A 16938-nucleotide genomic window follows, 5' to 3' on the forward strand; every position below is an offset into this window, starting at 1 on the left:
AGGCACACATGTAAAAACCACATGGAACGTGTGTCCGTGTGTGCGTTTTTCTACACACTGACATGTCCACGTTTTCTCCGGCATCACGGGTGTCACACGGCCCGCACCCGTACCACACGGATGTAGTGTGGATGTGGTTCCGTGTGACATGCGCCGAAGAAAACTCACGTGTCGGAGAAAAAAAGAAATAAATCTTTACTTACCTTCTCCAGCCCTCCTGTCTCTGCCGCTGCTGTCACTTGCTGCCGACCGCCGCTCATTATGCTCATTGCATATTCACTTCACTGCAACCAGCAGCAGCGGGGAGACGGCAGGACCGGAGACCGAAGATCAGCACCACGGACAGCAGCGCGGACCACGTGAGTATGCAAATTACCGGCTCTCCGTGTGTTATCACGGATAGCACACAGAGAACATACGTGGCACGCATGTACCAGAGACACGTACTTACGCAACACTCAGGGAAAATACGTGGCTCGCGGCACGTGCGTGATTTTCACGTGAGTGTGGCAGAGGCCTCAGACTCAGTACGTTTTATTGATATACTTTATCCTGCTGTAAGCTCTGTAACATTCAGTGTCTCCTGCATGCTGGTCAAGCGTATGTAGAAACCATTTGTATATTCACTGTTCCCTCCACCCTCCTCTCAGGGCATTCACTATGCCTGCTGAGAGGCAGGAGGAGTATAGGTGGGGGCAGCAGTGCAAATTCTGCTCAGATGTAGGAAACTGCAACTGTCAATGACAAAATGCATGCGTTTTGCTTCCCCAGCAAAGTCTATGAGAAATCAAAATTTCCATCCGCAGGTTGCTTTTTTTTTTACTCAGCATTATGTTTGACAAGTATTTGTCAAAATCTTTGCCTAAAAAAATAAAACAAAACCAGCATGGTCATTCTTTTCAGGTTTTGGTCATGTTTTATCACCCATTGAAATGAATGAGTGTCCAAAACGCAACCAAAATGTTTAGCTGTGCATTTGCATCACGTTTGTTGCATTTTGGATCAGTTCTTAACAAAAAACGCAGGTCACCAACTTTTCTCAATTATCTCCCTTTCTCTGCTTCATACTCACCGATCACCAGCGCGGCTGTCACACTGCTCTCGCGGTCTCTCTTGTTTTTGAAAGTGCCGTCCACTCATTAGGCTCATTTCATATTCACTGCACCCGCTCATTAGGCTCATTTCATATTCACTGCACCCGCTCATTAGGCTCATTTCATATTCACTGCACCCGCTCATTAGGCTCATTTCATATTCACCGTTTCCCCCGCCCATTAGGCTCATTTCATATTCACCGTTTCCCCCGCCCATTAGGCTCATTTCATATTCACCATTTCCCCCGCCCATTAGGCTCATTTCATATTCACCGTTTCCCCCGCCCACCGGCACATATAGTTGGTTGCAGATAGACCCGCCCCAACGCTGAGTGACAGCTGTCTGACTACAACCAATCACAGCCACCAGTGGACAGGTTTATATTGTACAGTAAAATAAAAAAAACCCCGTGTGCATTCCCTCTTTTTTTGTCAAACACAGTGTTTACAGTTGTCAAGTCTGCCAGAGGGTGCATTTTTTTGTCAAATCAAGAACGAAGCATGCAGAAATACCCTTAATATCACTGATACCACCACTTCAAGGCGATGGGGGGAGAGCATGGTATATGTAGTTTGTATTTACATATGCTTGACTAATTACCACACACACACACACTTTTACAGCGCTTATAACAAGATAACAGGATAATGTACAGCAATAAAACCTAGTGATCCTGAAAGATCTCCATAATAATAATAATAATAATAATAATAATAATAATAATAATAATAATAAATAAATCTTTATTTCTATAGCGCCAACATATTCCGCAGCGCTTTACGCTTCTTAAGCCCCATTTAAAGCCAACATTAATTTTACACTAATAAATCATCTGACAGATTCCCTTTAAGCACATGATACCATAAAATATTAACGGAGGTGTAACAGTAATCAAAAAAATTTTATGTACCCCAAAATACTACCGATAAAAACTTTAACTTATCCTGGAAAAAGAAAAAACAAGTCCCCATGGAGCTAAAAAAAAAAAAAATAAATAAATACTTGTTTCAATATTTGGAGGGGAAACTTTCAACCATTTAAAATACATATAGTCATTCTAAAAAGGATTTTCAAAGTGAGTACACCAGCCTCATCAGGTTTAAGAGCTATGTGAAATGTAAGTTTTAAATTGAGAAATCTGGGGGAAAAAAAAAAAAAAAAAATGTAAATATAGACATAACAGCGAGTACATTTCTTCAAGTGTCTCGGGTCACCCTGCGAGAAGTTTGGCAGAAGCAGCGATAAGGGAAATAAACCCCTCCTTTCTCATAAGCTCAGTGCCAAACCCAGAGCCATGTTTTAGACATCAAGTCAGGTAACATAATTTAATGACATATTAATAAGCCGCACTTCCTTCCACAAAAGCTGGAACTTGCAGAAAATACATAAATACAGAACTTGGCACCTTCCAGAAAGAACACCTGATCCTGGCGCTGCAGCAGCACAGAACACCAAGGGAGCGCTGCAGGCAGCGACAGGCTGGCACGCCGCTCCGCACATCACCTTTCCCACCTGAAACCCACCCAAAAGCAGAGGATACAATCTAGGATCATCTAGTCGGCATCCAGAACAAAAACTGTAGATAAAGGTTTACAAAGCTGGAGAATTACACTTGCACCAGTCTGCACATATTCCTACCAGCGCGAGTATACAGCTCCTATGCAAAGGGGTCTCAGTGGATATACCCTAGGAATAAACCCTGTGACCCCACAGACGGCAGTCACACACACATCTGAGCTGTAGGCCTCAGTCCAACATCCTTTTTTCCCTGTAAAACAAATCTCTTAAATGGAGTCTGTCAGCAGGTTTTTGCTCTGTAATCTGAGAGCAGCTTGAAGTTGGGACTGAGACTCTGATTCCAGCAATCCATCACTTACCGTAGTTTACTGGATGATACAAAGTTTTCTCTGCTGCAGATTTAGGCTATGTGCCCGCGGGACTCTGTATCTGCAGATTTTTCTGCATAAAAATCCGCAGCTTTCCCCCGGAATCCGCACCTTTTCATAGGTGCGGATTAGACGCGGATTTTGCAATTCTTTTTAATTCAATTGAATAGGCAAAATCCGCACGAAAATCCGCAACAATAATTGACATGCTGCAGATTTTTCCGCACGAAAATCCGCATGATTTCCGCTGCGGAAAAATCCGCAGCGTGGGCACAGCATTTCCCAAATGCCATAGAAATGGCTGGGGAGTAGCTGTGCTGCAGATTTCTGGAAAATCCGCGGCTTTTCCGCAAGAAATCCGTGGCAAAATCCGTGCATTTTCCGCAGCGTGGGCACATAGACTAAGCAGAGCTCTGTATAACCATGCCCACAACACTGATTGGTGGCTTTCTATATACACTGTGCATAGGCAGAAAGCTGCTACTAAGTGGTGGGGTGGCTAGACTAGGAGGCACGAGGCTGCTAGTCCTTTAGTGATAATCTCCTGCTGATAAAACACTGATTTTATTAAAACAGCAAAACACAGTAAGTGATACATTGCTGGAATCAGGCTCTCATCCATCACATTGACCTCAGATTACAGAGCAAATACATGCTGATGGAATCCCTACAATAATCCTTAGAGCTTTTCAAATGTCCATGTCCTGGATCAAAATTACCCTTACAAGTCAGTGAAAATAAAGATAAACGATGCGCCCTGAGCAATCTACACTACAGACCACCATTGCTCTTGTAAGCGCAAGTCCTCCTTAGGCTAAGTTCACATTTCCGTTTTGCATCAGTCACAATCCGTAGCCTTCAGGAATTACGGTATCCTGCAAAATATTTTGCAGGAATCCAGTTTTTCCCCCTAGACTTCTATTAGTGACGGATTGCGACTGATGATGCTGCGTTGCATCCGCTGCGTCGCGGTCAGTCGTTTTTTAACTGACCGCCGGGCGGGAGCAACGCAGCCTGTAACGTTTTTTGAGCAGCGCAATCCGTAGGATTTTGCTGCGCATGCTCTCTCTGGCTCCCTGCACCCGTAACCAGGATACACATCGGGTAACCAAGCAATGCGATTTGGTTAGTTACCCGATAGTTACAGTGGTTACGTGTGCAGGGAGCCAGCGCTAAGCGGTGTACGCTGGTATCAAAGATAAATATCGGGTAACCAAGCAAAAAGTGCTTTGCTTCTAGTTACCCTGGATACGTGTGCAAGGAGGCCGACACTTCCCCACTCGGCTCCGCCCCCTCTTGCACTCCGCATGTGTACGTACACACACACACACACACACACACACGTCCTCAGCCCTGTAGTCCCCGCGACACTGATGTCCTCAGCGCCACGGCCCCCCTCGCGCTCCGCCCCCCTCGCGCTCCGCCCCCCGCACACAACGGAGTCCGACAATGAATTCTGTTCTTTGTCATGCGTTGTACAACGCATCAGTCACATGCGTCAAGCAACGCATGTGAATGATGCAAAACAACGTAAATGTGAACCTAGCCTTACACAGAACCATGTACCGACAATTATCATGATCTTTATTAGGTGCAAAACATTATTTCACCCTACGAACGAGCCTTTTTCTTGTCCATCGGGTAATTGGAAGCCTGATTACATGGCCGGATAATTGAGAAACGAGAGTGTTAATCACAACATGCGCTGTTATACGGTGCAAGTCAGAAGTGGTGTTATGGAGCGGGCTTACGGGCCAGGAACTGAGTAGGCAGCCACCCGATATGGTTAATCTGTTATATTCCAGTGTCGAACTCTGACAGTGGTATTAACAACACTCTGGCATAGGGGAGCGCCATTCTATGTGATGTGATCACAGGTCACCGATGGGTTGCTATAACAGTTGAGGGTCTGCTGAAGACCTCCAATCTTTACAGAGATCCCTTGACACCTACCTGCCTGTCTGTGGCTGGGATTCAAATGAGACAGATTTTTCCTATATACAGCAAAACTATTGCATTGTTGTATATAGCACAAGACAGCAGCCGATCACAGGTTATAATCCTCTAAGGTCCCCAATCTGTAGTTTGGGAGCCACATGTGGCTCGCGGGCCTGTGATATGTAGCTCGTGGCTGTGTGCCTGCTTGGTGCATAAGCACCTTGTCTAACAAACAGCTATGAAGAGCAGGTCTCCAAATGGTGATTTCTGTCAGTTGCTTCACATGGAAGAGCAGATCTGGATGGAGATTACCAAGATCCAGGGGATCCCAGCCTTACTACCTCGGTGTGATGTCGGTGGAGAAGCTTTGGCTGCTATATCGGTAATGGGGGCTCTGGGTGTCACTCCTTGGAGGTAGCTGTCTGCCCATACATTGGAGGGTTTTTAATCCAAAGAAGCATTGGTAGGGACCCAACAAAAAGAGGTCACCTTGCCGCTGGCTGTTGAGCTCACATAAAATGTGGCCATTTTTGTGTGCCAAGTATCTCAATTTTTATGTGTTTTTCATAACAGTAATGCATGACTATATTTCCATATTCAGTGTCCCACATATCTCACCACTACAGAGTACAACTGTATCCTTTTTATTACTCGGAGGAGGACGGCAGGAGCTGGATGTGGCTCGCGACCATCTCTCAGAGCTGAATGTGGCTCTCAAAGGTCTTAAAGGTTGGGGATCACTGCTCTAAGGGGACTAAAAAAATGCAGTAGTTACAAAAAAGAACAAAAAGCTTTAAAAAGTATAGAGAAAAGAGAAAAAAAAAAAAAGTTCAACTCACCTTTTTACCCTTTAAAAACATACAAAAAACCACACACCAAAAACACATGATTAGACGCGTTCAAGAAAGTCCAATCTATCAGAATATGGAAATAAAAATAACTCACCCGGTTGATATACATGTAAACGGAGAAAAAAAAAAAGAAAAAAAAAAAGTTTACAAATTTTTAAATTTACACCGTAATAATAATAATAATAATAATAATAATAATATTATTATTATTATTATTAATAATAATAATAATCCTGGACATGTTTGGTATCCCCGTAATCGTACTGATGAGGAGAACCATATTGACAGGTCACTTTTAGCGCACAGTGTAAAATTCCCCAAAAATAATGACAGAATTGTGTTTGTTTTTTTCACAATTCCAATGCACTTGAGCTTTTTCCCTCACCTGCTCATCCACTATGTGATAAAATGAATGGTGCAATTCTAAAGTTTTGTACCGCAAAAAACAAGCCCTCGTATTTTCATATATGGGCGGAAGATATATATTTATGGCTTTGGGAAAAAAGGGGAGGAATGATCGAAAATGCAACAAAAAAATGAGAACTGGGTTACTGGTCACCTTGCAGTGTATAAATGTCCCTTGAATTTCGAGGTGGGGCCTCCATCAAATGTATCAAGGCGGCTTGGATGCCCATGACCCAGATGTTTGGTGTCTCTGTTGCTCAGATAATTAGACTTGCACATTTTAGCAGAGAATGCGCCGATGCAGCCACAGGTGAGCAATCCAGGACAATGAGCGGCTGTGCCAGTGTGTTACTAACAGGCAAAGCCACCATAGGTGTAAACAATACGGCCACCATGAGAACGGTTATGGATGCCAACATTTTGTCTTCAACTTGTCCCTAAATTTGAAAAAAAGTGAGAAACGGACAGTGAATTGTCGAGATAGGAAAATAAACTTTGAGAACATCGTGTCCCGGCTTTCATCTTTCAGAAAAGAATGTTCTGGCTGTTGCAAAAAGATTAAAAAAATAAATATAGTAGCAAAGCCCCAAGAACGTCAATGTGCCGACCGCGGGAAGCCCCTGTACCCACAGCATACATCACAACAAAACGCTCCAAAAACTAGAGATGAGCGGACATCTGAAAGTTCGGTTCAGCAGGTGCAGCCGGACTTGGATAACGTTCGGTTTTGGATATAGCCTTGAGCTGAATCCTAATGGAAGTCACTGATTCGGCAGTACAGGTCTCTGCCCACATGTAGCCAGCCATAAACAGATCACTTCTAAAGGGGGGGGGGATGGACAGAGATTTTCCATTTTTGTATGGTGCACTCTACATCCGATCACACTGTTTTCCCCAGTGTGAGCCAAACACTACAAGTGGCGGAGCACCCAGCGTACCCGAGCACCCAGCGTACCCGAGCACAGTGATGCTCACGTTTCTCTGAAAACACACAGACCAATAATGTCCTATCAGTATTTAGAAACTCAGATCAGAAGAGGAGCTGCTCCGAGTCTCTGGGGTCTCACACTCTGATCTGTGATGCTGTGTGCTGTCCAGTAAAGCATGGTGGCAGCACTTGGACCAGTCACACATTGCCTGAGGCTACATTCATCATTTTAGCATCAGTGTGGAGTGCCTGGCTTAACTTACATTTCAGGCTGTGCTCCCATCAGGAGAATTTGGGGAGTGTGACGTTGCAGATTTTCTGCACCTACTACAGTATGTTTACTTTTTCACACTTTTTTGCCTCAAAAAAAAAAAAAAAAGCAGAATTGTGCTGTGCCAGCAAAATGAAAGACTTCTGACTCTCGTGCACAGTTTGCTCTGACCTTGAAGATTCGAAGCAGTTTCTAACCTGCAGAAAGTCAATTCTTTCAGATTCTTTGCAGTGTTTTTCACTCTTTCAAATGAATTGGCAAAAAAAAAAAATAATAAAAGAAACAAAAACATGATTATGTGCAGCATTTTTCCTGCCAACAGTCCAGTATTTTTAGCAGGTTTTTCTGCTGCCTATATGTGTGCACAAAACAGTGTAAATTAGGTCACAAGTTTTTTTTTCATTATTTTAAGGTTAGTTTTTACTGCACTTTTGAAGCTGCGGGGGGTTTTTTCGTCTCGTTAGTGTATCATGCTTTAACTAAAGCTGCTGTATTTTTCATATTTACTGGTATTTGGCTTAGACAAAGCTTTATGGACGTAGTTATGTACAGATCCACACCTTTGTAGTGCGTTTCAGCATGGGTGCTTTTTCCTGTAGATTTTTGGCATCTAATACAAGTCTATGGGGAAAATCTGCACATAAAGCTCAGCGCATCCAAAGGAGAAATCGACAGGCTGCGGACTGGAAACTCACACCGCAGGTCAGAATACACAGAGTAAGGCCCCATTCAGACGCCCGTGTTTAATCAGGTACAAGCCACACGTATCAGTATGACATCTGTGTTTGCATACATGTGACATCAATGTGACACGGATCGGAGAAAACACGGGTGTTTGAAACAAAAAGATTTTCTATATTTTCCTGTATCCAGCAGTGCAGTCTTCGGCTCTGCTGCCTCCCGCTTCTGACCCCCACTCATCATATTCATTGATCATTCACTGCTCTTAGGACCTGCAAGCTGGAGCATTGTGGTGACAGCATCGCCGGTGACAGGTGAGCATCCAGCAAGCAGTGTGTGCGCAGTGACGTCCAGGAGGTCATCGGAGTTCCCAATGAACTCTGATGACATCGGTGCTACAGCGTGTGTCACCACCGTGACTTCACAGGTTCAGCAGAGTTCATTGGGAACCTCCTGGATGTCACTGCACACACACTGCTTGCTGGATACTCACATCACCGGCGATCCTGTCCCTGGCACTGTCCCCGGCGATGCTGTCACCACAGTGCTCCGGCTTCCAGGTCCTAAGAGGAGCAGTGAATGATCAATGAATATAATGAGCGGGGGGGTCAGGAGCGGGAGGCAGTAGAGCCGAAGACTACATCGCTGGATACAGGAAAATATAGAAATTTTTTTATTTCAAAGACCCGTGTTTTCTCCGGTCCGTGTCACACTGACGTCTCATGTATCACATCAGTGTGTGGTCCATCTGACACCCATGTTGCCGGAGTAAAAATGGACATGTCTCCATGTGTGCGTGCGGGGTCACACGGTCCATGTGAAAACACGGCCGGGTGAGTAAGAGCATAGAATAACATGGGTACGTGTGGCATATATGTTAAAAACAGATGTCACATGTACCTAAAACACGGATGTCTGAAACCAGCCTACAAAGACAGAGGGCAAGAGATTTCTCCAAATCCCATCCACTTTGCTTGGACTGTAAGACACTGAGTTTTTTTGTAGTGAATATACAGCAATAAAAACTCATCATGGGAACGCTAAGGCCTTATTCACATCAGTGACTTCTCAAGCAGAAATTGGTCTGAGCTTAATCAGTGGTTTCATCAGAATGTCATCAGGTTTTGTCAGTTTTTAACATCAGTTTTTTGAAGAAAAAAAAAAAAAAGCAAAAACAAAAAAAAAAAAAACAGAAAAATTTTTTAAAAAACCCAGCCTCACCATTCCAACACCCAGTGAGGATGGGCCAGCTCCCCGATGGCCGCCCAGTTTGTCTGATTTTTCACTGACCCGTAGACTTGCATTGGGAATTTCCTCAATAACTGGGATTGGACAAGTCTCCCTTATTTGATGTTGACCACTCGGTCCACAAAAATGCATACATGTGACCAGCACCAGACTATAAGGCTATGTGCCCACGCTGCGGATTTTGCCGCGGATTTACCGAAAATCTGCAGCAGCGGCACTTCCAAGCCATTTCAATGGCATTTTGGAAATGCTGTGTCCATGCTGCGGATTTTTCCGCGGCGGATTTGCCGCGGATTTTGATCCGGAAAAATCTGCAGCATGTCAATTATTGTTGCAGATTTTGGTGCGGATTTTGGGTATAGAATAGGGAAAAGAAAAAAAAAATCCGCATCAAAATCCGCGGCAAATTCGCGGCAAATCCACGGCAAAAATAAGGTGCGGATTTGCCGCGAAAGTCGCGGATTTTCATGCAGAAAAATCCGCAGGTACATTCTACCGTGGACACATAGCCTAAAGGGTACGAGTGCCAAAAACGGATTGAGCAAATATGTGAACCATTGATGTGTGAATGAGGTCCAAGCCATGAAGGACGGATGGAACGACGAGTGACATGGGAGGCGTTACTGGCTGCCTCGGATCACTATACAGCTGTAGCGGGGCAACGGTGGAGCAGGACTAAGATGCAGCCAGGGAGGTGCGATTCGGATAGGACTAAGTGACCGCCAATAAACCTGCAGCTGTCACAGGTTGTGTGTTCAGTATTTTATGAAAAACATTGAATGGAGAAAATGCAGTCACAATAAGATTAGAAGGAATCAGTCACCAGGTTTTTCCCAAGTAATCTGGGAGCAGCTTTATGTAGGGGCTGAGACCCTGATTCCAGTGATGTGTCACTTACTGAGCTGTTTGCTGTCATTTTGATACAATCACTGTTTTCTTTGCTGCAGATCTGTCAGTTCTCTGAGCTCTGTATAACCCCGCCCACACCACTTATTGACAGAAAGCTGCTAATCAGTGGTGGGGAGAGATTACACAGCAGGACTACATGGCAGGAGACACCTAGTCCTGTAATGATAATCTCCTGCTGATAAAACACTGATTTTATTGGATCAGGAACACAGTCTAGACAGCAACAACACTGGAATCAGGGTCTCTGCCCCATCACCATGCTGCGCTCAGATTACATAGAAAACCCTCTGACATATACCCTTTAAAGTGTCTTTCTGGGACTTAATGTAGTTACACAACAAAACACAAAATGCGTCCAAGGGTGAGTGAATATTTTACAGGCGGAACGTACTCTGGTCTTCTTTACTGCAACCCTTCAAATACAATTATCAGATATGTAAACACATGATTTATGCATCTAATTTGGCTCTTACACGTATAATTAAAGTAACCAGGGGGGCATTGCGAGTGACAGTTTTATTGTGCAGCCGCATCATCAGACCTCCGGTACTCTTTGACCGATTCAACCATCATTACACAACATACTGGGCGCAATGAACCCACAATTGTGGGGTGGGATGATAAATATTGATTTTGGCTTTTCTTTTAGCATTTTTTACATTCCATATTTTGGAAAGGTCACAATAAAACAACAAGCATAACAATTTTTTATTTTTTTTACCAAATTATGAAAAATACTTTTCGGATGAGGCTTCATATTGACAATAACAGTGCAATTTAGAAACAAATCAGCATAAATCAATCAAGATTAATGAATTATTTTCATGAAGTCTTCAGGAGCGCAGCGCTCCCCAGCCTGCCAGCTTTCTACACGTAAGAGGGCCACGGGACTGACCGATCAATGAGCGGCATGGCTAAAACAGACGGCCACAACTCTGCGCTGCGGCATTGGAGAAGAGCAGGGTGTAAAAGCTGGATCCAGGAATCCGGACCGGTCGCAGCAGCAATTGCAAACTCTGTAGCAAAGCACTTGTAAAGGCTGCACTCCTCCTAGCTGGCAGACCGTCAACTCTTGATAGAATCAAGAAGTGGCCAGTAAGGGTATGCGGATTTTCAGGTGGGTTCCACCTGAGATAGCAGATCTGCATTTCCCCCCAAAAAACATCAAAAAGTATGACCATATGCCTAGCAATGCTAAAACAACTTGCCATGCACATGTTCTGTCACTTTTTTTAAGCCTCATCAGTATTTTAGGCGCTTCAGGTAAGACACAAAAAACTATCGGGCAGGCCACCATCTCAAAGACAACTAATAGAAAAGGGATGTTTAGTTTGAAAAAGAGAAGGCTGAGCGGAGACTTAATAGCTGTCTGCAAATATCTGAAAGGTAGTCACAGTGCAGAGGGAACTCCCCTATTCTCATTAGCACAAGGAAGTACAAGAAGCCATGGGATGAAACTTTAAGGAAGGAGATTCAGATCAGACATTAGGAAAACGTTCTGACAGTGAGGGCAGTCAAAGTGTGGAACAGGCGACCACGGGAGGTGGTGAGCTCTCCATCCATGGAAATCTTCAAGCGGAAACTGGATAAACATATAGCTGGGATGATTTACGATAACCTGCACTCGCAGGGGGTTGGACCCGATGGCCCTTGAGGTCCCTTCCAACTCTACCATTCTATCAAAACAAAATTAAAAATACCCTCTGTTCCTGAAATGTAAATTAATTTTAATATGTAAATTGCTTGGTTTTACTCACTTAATAAGTAAGCCTCCATTGTGTTCCTGCGCAGGCGCACTATGATCTAGCTGGCTGAGGCCAGAGCAAAGTACTGTAATGTGCATGCACGAGGAAGGGTCAGACCGCCCGCGCATGAACACTACAATACTTTTCTCTGCCCTCTGCCAGGCAGATCACAGTGCGCATGCGCAGGAACACAATGGAGGCCTCTCTGTGAATGACGTAGGACGCGTCATGTACATGGGGCTGGGCAGGAGGACGGTGATCAGAAGACAGGAGGCACCGGACCAAGAACAGCGATGCCCATTGGACCGGACCACCTCCTAAGTGAGTAATATAAAGGTGTTTTTTTACGTTCTACAGAGCGGCCTGGGCTCTTATATACAGTATTCTGGAATGCTGTATACAAGAGCTCACTGGTGGTGTCCGCAGGTCAAAAGGGAAAAAACCTGGTGACAGGTTCCCTTTAAATTTGGCTTTGCTCATTGCCATTTTTTATTCATTTACTGTATATTCTCCCCAAAAGACAATTGAAATGTAAGTTTAGCAAATAAACCAATTCTTTCCAAAAAACTACACGTGTTCTTCCATCGTGCCCAAGGCTCCAGTATGGAGGTTGTAAGCTAAATCGCTAAAATTAAAGTTTCACAAAAAGAACAGTAATAATATAAAGACAAAACCCCTGAAATTCATGTCATGAACCTAGACTAATGGTAAAGTGAACCTGTCAGGTCCAATATGCAGCAAGGACCACGAGCAGTTCTGGGTGCTTATTGCTAATCCCTGCCTAAGGCTATGTGCGCACTAGAAAAGTGATTTTTCTCAAGAAAATGTCTTGAGAAACTTCTGGGAGTTTAAGATTACCGCATCTGCGGAAAAAAAAAACGCACCAAAACTACGGGAAAAACGCATGCGGTTTTTCCGCAGGTTGGTCCTTCCGGTTTTTTATGCTGTAACTGCAATAAATAATATAGATAATAGATAGACAGATAATGGATAGAGGGAAATATGGATAGAGGAATAGACAGATAGAGAGATAAAGAGATAGATGAGGAAGACATATATAATGCCCCACCTCCCTGCATTTTCTAAGCTGACACCCTTTAGTGACTTTCATGTGGCACTAAAGGGTGCCTAGTGTTGTATTTAGCCAAAAAATAAATAAATAATTTAAAAAAATGACGTGGGGTCCCCCCATCTTTTGTAGCCAGCTAGGGTAAAGCAGACGGCTGCAGCCTGCAAACCACAGCTGGCAGCTTCACCTTGGCTGATAATCCAAAACAGAGGGCACCCCACGCTGTTATTTTACATTAAATAATTTAAAACAAAAAACGTGGGGTCCCCCCCATATTGGATCACCAGCCACGGTAAAGATGACAGCTGTGGTCTGGTATTCTCAGATTAGGGAGGTCCACTGTTATTGGACACTCCCCAGCCTAAAAATAGCAGGCCGCAGCCGCCCCAGAAGTGGCGCATCCATTAGACGTGCCAATCCTGGCGCTTCGCCCCAACTCATCCCGTTGCCCTGGTGCGGTGGCAAAAAGGGCAATATATGGGGTTGATGCCAGATGTGTAATGTCACCTGGCATCAAGCCCTATGATTAGTGATGTCACGCGTCTATCAGATACCCGACATCACCAACTCAGTCAGTAAGAAATAAAACAGACAAAAAAAGTTTTATTTTAAAAAACACTCCCCAAAACATTCCCTCTTTCACCAATTTATTGAAAAGAATAATCAATTCCACGTCCGGCGTAATCCAATAAGGGGGGGGGGGGGTCCCACGGCGATCCATACCATAGTCACTGTCCCAGTCAATGAAGAACAGAATGTTCCCCATTGGCTGGGAGAGCAATGTAGTGACCTGAGCTAACATCAATAGGTCAGCCCAGGTCACTGCAGGGGATGACGAGCGCTGACTTCAGAAGATTAGATGAGATCATTACCTGCAGTGACGATCTCCTGCACTGCTGATGTCAGCGCTGTCACTGACTTCTATGCCCGCCGCGTTCTCAGCAGTATCGCGAGAGCCCGTGACGTCAGCAGAGCAGGAGATCGTCACAGCAGGTAATGATCTCATCTAACCTGACAGCAGCGCTCGGCATCCCCACGGCTGCCAGCACTGCAGCGTGACAAGCTGCTGACACTGCGGGCAGACACTGACACTGCAGGGTGAGAAGCTGCTGATACTGCGGGCAGACACTGACACACTGCAGTGCTGGCAGCGGCGGGGCTGGAGCGGGACACAGGCTGCACGGGCACCTGGAGGTCACACGGACGTGCTTCTGTGCGGCGTCCAGGGAGTGTAAGGCTAGTTTCACACTTGCGTTCAGCGCAGTCCGTCACTATGGAGACTAGCGCAGTCCGTTAACGCACTGCGCTATTCTCCATAGACTTGTATGCACGACGCACTGTAACGCAAGTGTCTGCGTTGCATCCGCTGGACGACGCAGCGTCGTTATTTTGACGCCGAGTCGGGCGGATGGAACGCAGCATGTAACGTTTTTCTGCGCTTGGCGGAGTGTCAAAAAAACGCAATCTGCAGGAATCCGTTAGGCGTCTGTTGTTTTTATAATGGATGCCTATGGTGGCGGATTCCGTTAGATTGCGTCATTTGACGGATTCCGTTAACGCACCTGACTTTACACAACTACGCATGCTCAGATGTGTAAAGTCAAGGGAAAAAAAACTACAACGGACTGCGTTATTTTGTACGATCTGTAGCATGCGTTGTGCCACTATATGCAACGCATCCGTTGCATGCGTCACACAATGCAATGCTACGGATCCCGTTCAACGCAGGTGTGAAACTAGCCTAACGTGTGTGTGTTTACTCTGCTCCGCTTCCTCTTCTGTCATAATGACATCACTTCCTGCAAAACCGCAGGGAGTGATGAGCATTACCGCAGGTAAATCGCGGCTATACCGAGGGTATACCGCACATCATTTGCTAGATGCGGTATAGCCCCGGTATTTCACGATTACATTACAGTGAATGGAGTGAAATACCGCAGGCACCTGCGGAAAAGTAGTGACTTGCACATTTTCTCAAAAAATTCTCAAGAAATTCTGCTCAAAGAATTTTCTTGAGAAAAAAAAACGCAGCGTGCGCACAGCTATTTTTTTTCCCCATAGGTTTGCTGGGAAATGTCTGCAGAAAGATTTCAAACATTTCTCAAGAAATTTCCGCAGCAAAACCGCGGGTAAATCCGCGGGTAAAAACGCCTAGTGCACACATAGCCTTACTGTCCCTGTATACACTAGCATAGATAAAGGGATCTTTAGAAAAAGTATTTTTAAAGATACTTTATGATATGCTAATGAGAGCAGGGACTAGTAGTAAGGGCGTTTTTCCCCCAACTAGTCCAGCCTCTTAGCATGATATCACACCCACAGGGTTGTGCTAATATGTATTCAAAGCCCATTGCCCAGTGTCATCGGCATGGACGCGAGTACCTGTGTCCGTTGTCACCGCATCAGACTTCAGGCTTAAGGGTGCTTTACACGCTGCGATATCACTAGCGATCTCGTTAGCGATGTGACACGCCAGATCGCAGATGTGATCTGCCGAGATCGCACATGTAACCGGCGCTATAAAAAGACCTATGTGCGATCTCGGCAGATCACATCTGCGATCTGGCGTGTCACATCGCTAATGAGATCGCAGCGTGTAAAGCACCCTTTAGGCTCAGTGCACAAGATCAGAAGTCCCAGCAATTCCGGTCATGTGCACTAGACCTTTATGAAGCCAGGACACATACACCCGGCTTCATAGTGCGCATGACGAGTGGTGCTGGGACCACGCCACCCATGACAAACCCTACACCACCCCCCCAGAACAAACCATATGCCGCTCCCTAGGCTGAGCCGTAATCCACCCCACTCACAGGCCCTATGCCAACCCCCAGGGGAAACCCTACTTCGGAAAAAGCCCTACGCCGCAACCCGGGTGAACCCTAAGCCCCCCACGCTACCCTCCAGGACAAGTCCTAAATCGCCCTGCTCGCAAGCAGTACGCCAACACCCACCCCCCCCAGGCCAAGTCCTAAGCCGCCCCCCGCCGAGCCCTACGCTACCCACTCGCGAAGCCCTTACTGACCAATGTTACATTGGTGGATCCTGAACTGACGTCGTCACATAGGAAAGGACCACAGAGACGAGCGACCGACGAGCGCAGGGGCCAGAATGTGATGGGTGATACAGTATACGTGGGTTTCACCATAAGAAGCAGCCAGGGCTCAGCTATCACCTCACACCTGGTAATACCAATACTACATGACACGTCACCATTCTCCACAGTTTGAATCTAATAATAATGAATAAGCCTGCACTGAATACTGCACACAGTATACCCACAGCACGACGTCCCCAGTGTCAGTGCAGGGCACACAGCAGCCCAGCCTGAGCACACTGCATCACACACAGCCCAGCCCCTCACATACACACAGGCTGACACACAGGCGGCGGCTGCACTCAGTTACCTGGTCGGGGGGAGAATGGCCGTCGGTGCTTTCCTAACCCACAACACTTGTCTAAGCGCCAGTGACATTGAGGCCGCCATATTGCGTGTGGAACGGAGCTACGGTAACAGCCGAAGGACAAAATGCAGAAGGGCGAAAGAGAGCGTGGTGACGTCACCGCCGACGTGTTCTGATGTTCTGATATGGAGCGCGAACGTAACTGTTACCATGGAGATGGGGCTAGTGCGGCTCACGTGTGTGTGTGTGTGTGTGTGTGTGTGTGTGTGTGTATGTATGTGTGTGTGTATATGTGTGTGTGTATATATATATATATAAAGACACGTGTATTCTGTGTGTATATATATTACAGAAATGCATGTGTTAACCCCTTCACCACCTGCTGATTTTCCTTATTTTTGTTATGTTTTTTCCTCTCCTTCCAAGAGCCATATCTTTTTTTATTTTTCTGTCACTATAGCCACGAGAGCTTGTTTTTTGCGGGATGAGTTGTACTTTTGAATGCCAC

General features: G+C 45.5%; 1 protein-coding gene across 1 annotated transcript in view; it reads right to left on the reverse strand.

The window, feature by feature from the left end:
- NDUFS4 (NADH:ubiquinone oxidoreductase subunit S4) overlaps positions 1-16563 on the reverse strand; it is a 185831-nt gene extending 169268 nt beyond the window's left edge. The window contains exon 1 of the mRNA XM_075326610.1: positions 16434-16563. Coding sequence (XP_075182725.1) covers positions 16434-16513 — 80 coding nt within the window. The 5' untranslated portion in view covers positions 16514-16563. The remainder of the gene's footprint in view (positions 1-16433) is intronic.
- Between the last annotated feature and the right edge of the window lie 375 nt (positions 16564-16938).

Source organism: Anomaloglossus baeobatrachus, chromosome 1 (genome assembly GCF_048569485.1).
Source record: "Anomaloglossus baeobatrachus isolate aAnoBae1 chromosome 1, aAnoBae1.hap1, whole genome shotgun sequence".
In the NCBI taxonomy this organism is placed as follows: domain Eukaryota; kingdom Metazoa; phylum Chordata; class Amphibia; order Anura; family Aromobatidae; genus Anomaloglossus; species Anomaloglossus baeobatrachus.